Raw genomic sequence first — 11,569 nt, 5'->3', positions numbered from 1 at the left:
CCTTTTGTTTCTATTTGTTTGTTTTTATCTTTATCTTTTTCTTTTTTCTTTCCCTTTCTTTTCCCCCAGTTTCAGGTCTCTTCCGATTTGTTTAGTGTATATTTTCTGGGGATGTTGTAACCCTGTTAGCATTTTGTTCTCTCATTCATCTATTCTCATCTGGACAAATTGACAAGATGGAAAAAATCACCTCAAAAAAAAGAACAAGAGGCAGTACCGACTGCCAGGGACCTAATCAATATGGACATTAGTAAGATGTCGGAACTAGAGTTCAGAATGATGATTTTAAAGATACTAGCTGGCTTGAAAAAAGCATGGAAGTTATTCGAGAAACCTTTTCTGGAGAAATAAAAGAATTAAAATCTAACCAAGTCAAAATAAAAAAGGCTATTAATGAGGTGCAATCAAAAATGGAGGCTCTAACTGCTAGGATAAATGAGGTAGAAGAGAGAATTAGTGATATACAAGACCAAGTGATGGAAAATAAAGAATCTGAGAAAAAGAGAGATAAACAACTACTGGATCACGAGGGCAGAATTCGAGAGATAAGTGATACCATAAGACGAAAAAGTATTAGAATAATTGGGATACCAGAAGAAGAAGAAAGAGAGAGAGAGGCAGAAGGTATATTGGAACAAAATATAGCAGAGAACTTCCATAATTGGGGGAAGGAAACAGGCATTATAATCCAGGAGGCACATAGAACCCCCTCAAAATCAATAAAAATAGGTCAACACCCCGACATCTAATAGTAAAACTTAGGAGTCCCAGAGACAAAGAGAAAATCCTGAAAGCAGCTTGGGAGAAGAGGTCTTTAACCTATAATGGTAGAAATATTAGATAGGCAGCAGAACTATCCACAGAGACCTGGAAGGCCAGAAAGGACTGGCTTGATATATTCAGGCCACTAAATCAGAAAAATATGCAGCCAAGAATACTATATCCAGCTAGGCTGTCACTGAAAAGAGAAGGAGAGATAAAAAGCTTCCAGGACAAACCAAAACTAAAAGAATTTGTAAACATGAAATCAGCCCTACAAGAAATCTTGAAAGGGGTCCTCTAAGCAAAGAGAGAGCCTAAAAGTAACATAGACCAGAAAGGAACACAGACAATATACAGTAACAGGCACCTTACAGGCAATACAATGGCACTAAATTCATATCTTTCAATAGTTACCTTGAATGTAAGTGGGCTAAATGTGCCAGTCAAAAGACACAGACTATCAGATTGGGTAAAACAACAACAACAACAACAACAACAAAAACAAACCAAGACCCATCGATATGCTGTCTGCAAGAGACTCCTTTTAGACCCAAAGACACCTCCAGATTTAAAATCGGGGGGGTGGGGGTGGGGGAACCATTTACCATGCTAATGGACATCAAAAGAAAGCTGAGGTGGCAATCGTTATATCAGACAAATTAGATTTTAAACCAAAGACTATAATAAGAGATGAGGAAAGACACTATATCTTAAATAAAGGGTCTATCCAACAAGAAGTTCTAACAATTGTAAATATCTATGCCCGTTACATGGGAGCAGCCAATTGTATAAGCTAATTAATAACAAAATCAAAGAAACACATTGACAATAATGCAATAGTAGTAGGGGACTTTAACACCCCCTTCACTGAAATGGACAGATCATCTAAGCAAAAGATCAACCAGGAAATAAAGTCTTTAAATGACACACTGGACCAGATGGACCTCACAGATAATTTCAGAACATTCCATCCCAAAGCAACAGAATACACATTCTTCTCTAGTGCCCATAGAACATTCTCCAGAATAGATCACATCTGGGTCACTCCGGTCTCAACCAGTACCACAAGATTGGAATCATTCCCTGCATATTTTTGGACCACAATGGTTTGAAACTAGAACTCAATCACAAGAAGAAAGTTGGAAAGAACTCAAATACATGGAGGCTAAAGAGCATCCTACTAAAGAATGAATGGGTCAACCAGGAAATTAAAGAAGAATTTTAAAAATTCATGGAAACAAATGAAAATGAAAACACAACCATTCAAAATCTTTGGGATGCAGTTAAGGCGGCCCTAAGAGGAAAGTATATAGCAATACAAGCCTTTCTCAAGAAACAAGAAAGGTCTCAAATACACAACCTAACCCTACACCTAAAGGAGCTGGAGAAAAAACAGCAAATAAAGCCTAAAGCCAGCAGGAGAAGAGAAATAATAAAGATCAGAGCAGAAATCAATGAAATAGAAACCAAAAGAACAGTAAAACAGATCAACGAAACTAGGAGCTGGTTCTTCGAAAATTAATAAGATTGATAAACCCCTGGCCAGACGTATCAAAAAGAAAAGAGAAAGGACCCAAATAAATAAAATCATGAATGAAAGAGGAGAGATCACAACCAACACCTAAGAAATACAAACAATTATAAGAACATATTATGAGCAACTCTATGGCAGCAAATTAGATAATCTGGAAGAAATGGATGCATTCCTAGAGATGTATAAACTACCAAAACTGAACCAGGAAGAAATAGAAAACTTGAACAGACCCATAACCAGTAAGGAAATTGAAGCAGTAATCAAAAAATCTCCCAACAAAGAAGAGCCTAGGGTCAGATGGCTTCCCAGGGGAATTGTACCAAACATTTAAAGAAGAATTAATAGCTATTCTTCGGAAACTGTTCCAAAAAATAGAAATGGAAGGAAAACTTCCAAACTCATTGTATGAGGCCAGCATTACCTTGATCCCAAAACCAGACAAAGACCCCATCAAAAAGGAGAATTACAGACCAGTATCTCTGATGAACATGGATGCAAAAATTCTCACCAAAATACTAGCCAATAGGATCCAACAGTACATTAAAAGGATTATTCACCACAACCAAGTGGGATTTATCCCTGGGCTGCAAAGTTTGTTCAACATCCACAAATCAATCAATGTGATACAATACATTAATAAAAGAAAGAACAAGAAACATGATCCTCGCAATAGATGGAGAAAAAGCATTTGACAAAGTACAGCATTCTTTCTTTATTAAAACTCTTCAGAGTGTAGGGATAGAGGGTACATACTTCAAATTCATAAAAGCCATCTATGGGATACCCACAGCAAGTTTCATTCTCAATGGGGAAAAACTGAGAACTTTTCTCCTAAGGTCAGGAACACGGCAGGGATGCCCAATATCACCACTGCTATTCAACATAGTACTAGAAGTCCTAGCCTCAGCAATCAGACAACAAAATAAATAAAATTCATCCGAATCAGCAAAAAAGAAGTCAAACTCTCACTCTTTGCAAATGATATGATATTTTATGTTTAAAACCCCAAAGATTCTACCCCAAAACTGCTAGAACTCATACAGGAATTCAGTAAAGTGACAGGATATAAGACCAATGCACAGAAATCAGTTGCATTTCTATACACCAACAACAGGACAGAAGAAAGAGAAATTAAAGAGTCAATCCTATTTACAATTGCACCCCAAACCATAAGATACCTAGCCAAAGAGGCAAAGGATCTGTACTCAGAAAACTATAGAATACTCATGATAGAAATTGAGGAAGACTCAAAGAAATGGAAAAATGTTCCATGCTCATGGATTGGAAGAACAAATATTGTTAGAAAAAATATTGTTAAAATGTCTATGCTACCTAGAGCAATCTACACATTTAATGCAATCCCTATCAAAAGACCATCCACTTTTTTCAAAGAAATGGAACAAAAAATCCTAAAATTTATATGGGACCGGAAAAGACCCTGAGTAGCCAGAGGAATGTTGAAAAAGAAAAGCAAAGCTGGTGACATCAGAATCCCAGACTTCAGGTTTTATTACAAAGCTGTCATCATCAAGACAGTATGGTACTGGCAGAAAAACAGACACTGAGATCAATGGAACAGAATAGAAAGCCCAGAAATGGACCCTCAATTCTATGGTCAACTAATCTTTGACAAAGCAGGAAAGAATGTGCAATGGAAAAAAGACAGTCCCTTCAACAAATGGTGTTGGGAAAATTGGACAGCCACATGCAGAAGAATGAAACTGGACCATTTCCTTACACCACACACAAAAATAGACTCCAAATGGTTGAAAGACCTATATGTGAGACAGGAATCCATCAAAATCTTTGAGAAGAACACAGGCAACAACCTCTTCAACCTCAGCTGCAGCAGTTTCCTCTTCGACACATTGCCAAAGGCAAGGGAAGAAGAGCAAAAATGAATGATTGGGACTTCATCAAGATAAAAAGCTTTTGCACAGCACAGGAAACAGTCAACAAAACCAAAAGACAACCGACAGAATGGGAGAAGATATTCGCAAATGACATATCAATTAAAGGGCTGGTAACCAAAATGTATAAATAACTTATCAAACTCAATACCCAAAGAACAAATAATCCAATCAAGAAACGGGCAGAAGACATGAACAAACATTTCTACAAGGAAGACATTCAAATGGCCAACCCTCAAAAAGTGCTCAACATCACTTCGCATCAAGGAAATACAAAACAAAACCAGAATGAGATACCACCTTACACCAGTCAGAATGGATAAAATTAACAAGTCAGGAAAGGACAGATGTTGGTGAGGATGTGGACAAAGGTGAACCCTCCTACATTGTTGGTGGGAATGCAAGCTGGTGTAGCCACTCTGGAAAACAGTATGGAGGTTCCTCAAAAAGTTGAAAATAGAGCTACTGTATACGACCCAGCAATTGCACTACTGGGTATTTACCCCAAAGATATAAATGTAGTGATCGAAGGCTCACCTGCACCCCCGTGTTTATCCAGCAACAATGTCTACGATAGCCAAACAATGGAAGAGCCCCAAGATGTCCATCAATAGATGAATGGATAAAGATGTGGTATATATATATACAGTGGAATATTATGCTGCCATAAAAAATGAAATCTTTCCATTTGCAACTACATGGATGGAACTAGAAGGTATTATGCTAAGCAAAAGAAGTCAATCAGAGAAAGACAAATATCATACGATCTCATTGATATGAGGAATTTGGGAAACAAGGCAGGGGATGATAGGGGAAGGGACAGAAAAATGAAACAAGACAAAACCAGAGAGGGAGACCAACCATAAGAGACTCTTAATCTCAGGAAACCAACTGAGGGTTGCTGGAGTGGAGGGGAGTGGGAGGGATGGGGTGGCTGGGTGCTGGACTTGGGGAGGGTATTTGCTATGGTGGCACTGTGAATTGGGTAAGACTGATGAATCTCAGACCTGTAACCCTGAAACAAATAATACATTAATGTTAATTAAAAAAGATAGAATGAAAAGCAAACTATTTGCCCTATAAGTTTGCAGTTCTAAAAAAAAATGAGTGGAAAGATGCAGAGATTTGGTTAGTATCAGTTATTCCTGACTCCATTTGGCAAAATATTAATGAGTTAATGAAGGAAATGGCCAACTTGTGAAAGTAGAAATAAAGGGAATCATTACAGTACAGAAATTTGATTTTTAAAAGTTAACTATTAGGTGGGGGATGGGTGAAATAGATGAAGGGGATTATGAGTTATAAACTTCCAGTTATAGAATAAATAAGTCATGGAGGTGAAAAGTACAGCATAGGGAGTATATTCAGTAATATCGGAATAATGTTGTGTGGTGACACATGTGATGGTACTTACTGTTTGCTTTGTAGAATACATTGGAAAAAATGACCCTCAGGTTTTGAGACATGTAAGGAAAGGATTCTGACATCCTGCCTACCCATATTGGACTAGGGCAAATATGAAAAATAAAGTTCTATTGTATGAAGTCATGGACATTTTGGTGTTTTTGTTATGTTTTGTTTGTGTGTGTGTGTGTGTGTGTGTGTGTGTGTAAGAGAAAGCCTACCCTGACAAATAATATGGATAATAAGTTTTGTTTGATTATTATTTGTTTCTTTGTTTTAGTGGTATGTACATAGCTTACTAGGATACGGTAAGAGACATTAACTAAATAAGAATTATTATAGGGACTATAACTTTAAGGATTTTCAAATCAATTTTTCATTTTTAAGTAATAGATCCAGGTAGAAGTGGCACGATGAAAGTATCATCATTGGCTGATTTATAACAAAATGCTCATAGATCTCTCTGAGTTTTGTTAATCTTAATGAAAAAGAGATAAATATTTAAAAACAGTCATAGAAAAATAAAGCCACAACTTACATTTCATAAAAAATATAGGCTAATGTACTACTGATCATTATATCTTATGTCCCATAGCTCTAGAAAATTCTATCATATTTCTCATAATTTTTTTCACTGGGATAGTGGTGTGGGTCTTCTATTCCTAAACCCCTATTGTCCTCATGAAATTTACATGGGAAATAGACAGACTCTAATGGAGAAGGGGTCTCTCAGAAGATTTGGGGGAGAAAAACCTGCCCACAGGTTGCTCCCAGTGTTCTAGAAGATACAGAATCCATTTTTCCAAAAGTATTGTAGGTACAGACAGGAAAGAGTAGGTGGTTTGCAGTTCTGAGTCCTGCTGCTTTAGATGTAGGAGCAGAATAGGGTTGGGATAGTTTAAGCTCAAGGTTTACCAGAGGACAGGAGTTATCCAGGATCAGTAAGTGAGGTTTGGAATGTTCCCCACAAATCCACAGCATCATCTGTGAAAATATAAGCCACTCAGCATCTCAGCAGACATTAGATAAGCTCCCACCATTTGGCAGGTGATAGGCTGGGCCCTGAGTTGACAGCCCTAAGCTGGACAGAGACTGTTCCTGCCTTTATGATGCTTACAGTGCAGAGAAGTCAGGTGTGGTCCAGCATTCAGGGTGTGATGAGAGCCCTGGAGTGGGGAGTGCAAGGCAGTTCAGCCCTGGCAGTTGTGCCTGAAAACATGTCAAAGGTCAGATGGGCCCAATAAGACTCTAAAGCCCAGACAGGCCACTTGGTTCTGGGGAAGTGGGGATAGTAGGGATGGGAGGGGTGTCCAATATAGAACATAAAAAAGAATAGACAGAAGAGAGGGGGGAGAATTGAGAAAATTAAGCTGGGGTTTAGTAAAGAATAAATTAAAAAGTGATTGACGTAAACACCCAGAAATGACACTTTTTTGAGTCAGAGATAAGTAAGTACAGAGAACTTACTCAATCACCACTTTCTATCTGAGCCAGGAAGAATCTGTTTTTAAAAGTCATAATTCTGTAGGACAAAGGGAAGTGAAGGTAAGAAAAACAAAGAAGAACCACAAAGAGAAACCAAATGTGCATTTCTTTATCTGCACAGTTTACATGAACAAACAGGCTGTAGGTCTGAAGTTTGCCAAACTGCATGGTTTGGACCTCAATCTCTTTACACTGAAATAGTCCCATGGGAGACAATTTTACCAGGCCAAGAGGAGAAGAGCAGCTGAGGGAAGACAAGGATCTGAGACAGGAAGGGAACAAATCCTCCTTTAACACTTGACTGGCATCAGCTGTCCAAGTCAGTGAGCAAGATGTGGGACCCTGGGGTTCTGAGTGTGAGGGAGGTGTTGGAGTCCCCAGGGTCCCTGTGAGAAGATGGAGAACTGAGGTGGGGATATGTGGGGAGGAGAGACACCATGGTTACTCCAACAAGGATCCTCCACTCTTGGGCTGCAGTGCCTCAGGAATGTTCTGATGGGCAGGACATACAGTTTCTCTAATCAGCAACATTTTCACTGACTTCTATATTTTTTAATATTATGGTAGAAAGCTTTAAAAACCATAAAATAACATTATATAATGTATAGTGTAGAAAAATAGAGCTATTCAAAAAAGGAGAAAGAAAAGAAAGAAAGAAAGAAAGAAAAAAGAAAGAAAGAAACACTCCCATAAAAGTAACCAGTAATAACCAGTTATATTTTACTGTATTTAGTGTCAAGGTATTTTTTCTATAAATCCACACACATGTATACATTATTAAAAGACTCTTTTTTGTTTGTATTGTTTGGGGTCTGCTTGTGTTATTAATATGATCTGAACATTTTCCAATAAGACTAACCATTCTTCTACAATATTGTTTTTAATGGCTGCTGTACAATCCCAATACATAGACACCCATCAGTTATTGAAACCATTACCTATTGATAGTTATCAAAATTTTGCTATTAGATACAATGCTGAAGTGAGTATCTTGATGTATAAAATCTTTGTGTATATGCATAAATATTTCCTAAAAATAAATTCCTGGAATAAAATTGGCTCAAGAGTCAGGTGATCTTCAAAACTTTTGATTCTTCCCTACCAAACTCTTCTTTAGGATGTTTCAACCATATTCATAAGTTGTGTATTGTAGAGCCCATTTCCCCACTTCGGATTAGCTTGTTTAATTATGAGTGGCCCTGGACACTTTCACCACTGAAATCAGCAGTGACATGAAACCACCTCAAAGATGTATACCTTACAGACCTAAGTAACATCATCCACTGCTGCGAGTTTGACAACTACTTGTCACCTTGTAATCCTATCTTAATTAATCCCCTCTTTTCCTAGTCACTTAATAAATAGCTTCCTCTGGGTTATTTTGGGAGAGATACTATTGCAGGTGTATGTGTGCTTATGCATGTGCATGTGGTTGTGTGTGTGTTTTTATGAGAAGGACATGAATACTTCCCCTCCTAAAGAAGAATGCAAATTCTCCAAGGGGAGGCACTATGTATCCTCCCATCACTTTCCCTGGTACAGGTTCAGGCCTGGCTACACACAGTGGGTCCCCAGCAAAAGATAACATTACCTGAACTAGTGAGTGTGGAAACTGTGTGGGTGATTCAGTGAGTGTGTGGCTATTTACAATGAATGTGCCTCATGAGTGTGTGTCTGCATGTGCTAGGTATCTGGAAGGTAAAATGGGTGAAGAAAACCAGAATATCAGGTTCATATATGTAGGAGTAATTTTAGGGAATAAACAGGAGTCTTAGGGGCAGGGTACTCAGGATGAGAGGTAGCTTGAGAAAGCACCATTGGAACTAAGACATGAGTCCAATGCCAGAAGAGAGCCCTGCTCCAGGTGTGGCTGCCCAGAATGATAGCCTTTGGGTTCCATTATAAAACAGCTATTGCCGGGATGCCTGGGTGGTTCCTTTGGCTCAGGTCATGATTCCGGGGTCCTGGGATTGAGTCCCACATCAGGCTTCTTGCTCAGTGGAGAAACTGTTTCTCCTTCTGCCTGCTGCTCCCCCTACTTGTGCTCTTTCTCTCTCTCTGACAAATAAATAAATAAAATCTTAAAAAAATAAAAATAAATAAAAAATAAAACAGCTATTGCCATTCCAGGGATGCCCCTTAAATATAACCACATGCACACTCATAGCAGCACACGGTACCACGATTAGAAAAATGATGTCTACAGTAACTTCTCTGTCTATAGGTCCTACTCATGATGGTAGAATGAAGAAAGGGCAGATTTAGCCAATGATACAAACAATCAGGAGTGGAAGTACAAGTTATTTAATGGGAGCAGAGCAGGAAACATGTATTCTTCCAATCCAGATGAATCCTGAGCAACTGAGGGTCAGCAAAGCCACTAAGGCCTTCTGCATAATTCAGAGGCTCAGAGTATGTAAGGGAAAGTGTCATATGATATATTTTTGTAATGCAAATAAGAGAGAGACTGAGCCAGGGTGAGAATGTACTGATTAGATCATCTATGCAATGAAGACACAAAAGCAGAAGGGTAGAAGGTAGTCAGCATCCAGTGGTCAGCAACTCAAGGGCATGGCTCCTCAAGGGCGTGCCTCCTCAAGGACAGGGCTGTGGACCACATCAGTTCTGCTTGGTCTTCTGGCCTGAGCCTGGAATAATGGTTGAGGGACTTGGTTCTGGTATGTTGGTTTGGCCAGGCTGAGGGAGGTTGGTGTGACCTGGCTCAGGAATCATGGGATGGCCTGGTTCGGGATACTGGGGGTAGCTCAGTTCAGGAAGTTTGGTGTTCCCAACTTGGTGTTGCATGGCTCCTTAGTAACGGGAACAAATGGTTCCTGGGGTGGAGGTTGGCAAGACTGTTTCACCTGCTGCTGTTGAGGTGGGGGAGGAGGGGTGCTGGGCTGCTTCTGCTGTTGGGAACTCATGCTTTACAAGAGGCTGGACCTACAGACAAAACCAACTTGGTGGTTTGGTAAAACAAAGAAGCCAAGTTCAATGAGAAATATGTCTTAGTTCATGCCCCTTTAGAAACAAGAAACTCTCTTTCTTCCAGCTTCCCTGCTTTTGAGATTGAAGGAAACTTTGGTGGTTCTTATGCACTTTCAGGAGGAGAAGCTTACAGGTGATTTACTCTGCTCCATGGAAGTGGAGTCTTTGTCTATGCTTCCTTTTCTCCTGTTGATCCTGAAAATCTACATTAGCAACTCAACACAATGGCCAGCTCCTAGGAATGAAGGGAGGTCCCAGGTTTCAATAATATGAAAAGGTGATAAAGTCAAAAGTCTGGAGTCTACTCTCTCATGTCTCCTACATAGGGTGCCTTAGCTGTCATAGAAAAATTCTATATAAAACTCCTTGAGCCCACATGATCCCGCCTATGATCCTTTGTTCACATCATCTGCACCATGCATGCTTTCTGGAAGGTTTTCCATTCTATCTCGGCTTGTCCACACATGCTCACCCATTACAGCTCTCCTCCTAGACACTCTCTGCCAAATCATTTTCTTCATTTTGCCACAGTACAGTACCTTCCATGCAGTATATTTGCAAATTATGCTTGTGTATTTTGCTCTCTGATGGATGGTAGGTTCATGGAGTAAAGAAAATATCTTTTAAACATCTAAATTGCCAAAGCAGTGCCTTCGATATTGCAAGTTATCCACAGTTACTATAGGGAATATTAAAATGTCACTACAAGTGCCCTGGGCATGGGTTGTAGTTCATATTCTCCTGCTAACTGAACAGATGGTCAACAGAAGCCACTCTCCTTTCTGACCCCAAGTTCCACAGCTGTAATCTGAGTGAGAAGTCAAAAAAGATCTATCAAGTCATCTTAAACACAAATTGCATTACATTTAAAGTAAATATATCCTATCATGGCAAAGATAACCCAATCAAAATAAAATACCATCAAGCAAATAATGATAAAATCCAAGGAGAGAGACTTACCAGGCATGCAGAGAAGTTCACGTTGACAGGCTTCTCAGGTCTGGTGGGGAGTCTCGGGACAGCTTGCACTTTATACAGAATATGAACCTTGCCTTAGGAAAGTGGGATTTTTTAGGGTTACTCTATCTTCATTCCAGCTTTTGTAGTGAAAATCTTTGGCTTAACATTTTTTGGGCACCTACTGTTTGACAATGATATCACCTGGGCCTGTCCTCCCAGTCTACCCTTTGTGGTGAGGTTGTTATGCGTAACAGGATTCTCTGGTGGAGACAAGTTAAATCAGGTGGAAGTTCTGGGCTTCTGGGAACAGAAACAACCACATCTCTTGGCCAGGACCCTGATATTTAGCTCAGATTAATTCTGTTGTGCATTTTAGTCTTCTAAGTGAATGTGGAGATGAATAGCAAGCACAACTGGTTCCTCTTGGAGACGATGGGAAGGGTGGCAACAAGTGAATCATCTCATGTTCTCCCTCTCTCAGCTGATCCAGGCCTGGGACAGGACAGGAAAGGCTAAAATAGAAATG

At 39.4% G+C, this 11,569-nt stretch overlaps 1 protein-coding gene across 1 annotated transcript; it reads right to left on the bottom strand.

The window, feature by feature from the left end:
• Window positions 1-9,714: 9,714 nt before the first annotated feature.
• On the bottom strand, window positions 9,715-10,019 carry LOC123860240 (cornifin-A-like). Its single transcript, XM_045899010.1, has 2 exons — window positions 9,899-10,019; window positions 9,715-9,860 (listed from the first exon to the last, which is right to left on the bottom strand). Exons 1-2 carry the CDS (start codon window positions 10,017-10,019, stop codon window positions 9,715-9,717), a joined length of 267 nt encoding a protein of 88 aa, XP_045754966.1.
• Window positions 10,020-11,569: the final 1,550 nt, after the last annotated feature.

The sequence above is a fragment of the Mirounga angustirostris genome, unplaced genomic scaffold (genome assembly GCF_029215605.1).
Source record: "Mirounga angustirostris isolate CCGP_5_RB_7025 unplaced genomic scaffold, mMirAng1.0.hap1 SCAF_4, whole genome shotgun sequence".
NCBI lineage: Eukaryota > Metazoa > Chordata > Mammalia > Carnivora > Phocidae > Mirounga > Mirounga angustirostris.
Note: the sequence above shows the minus strand (reverse complement) of the source record. Positions and strands in the feature narration are given on the sequence as shown.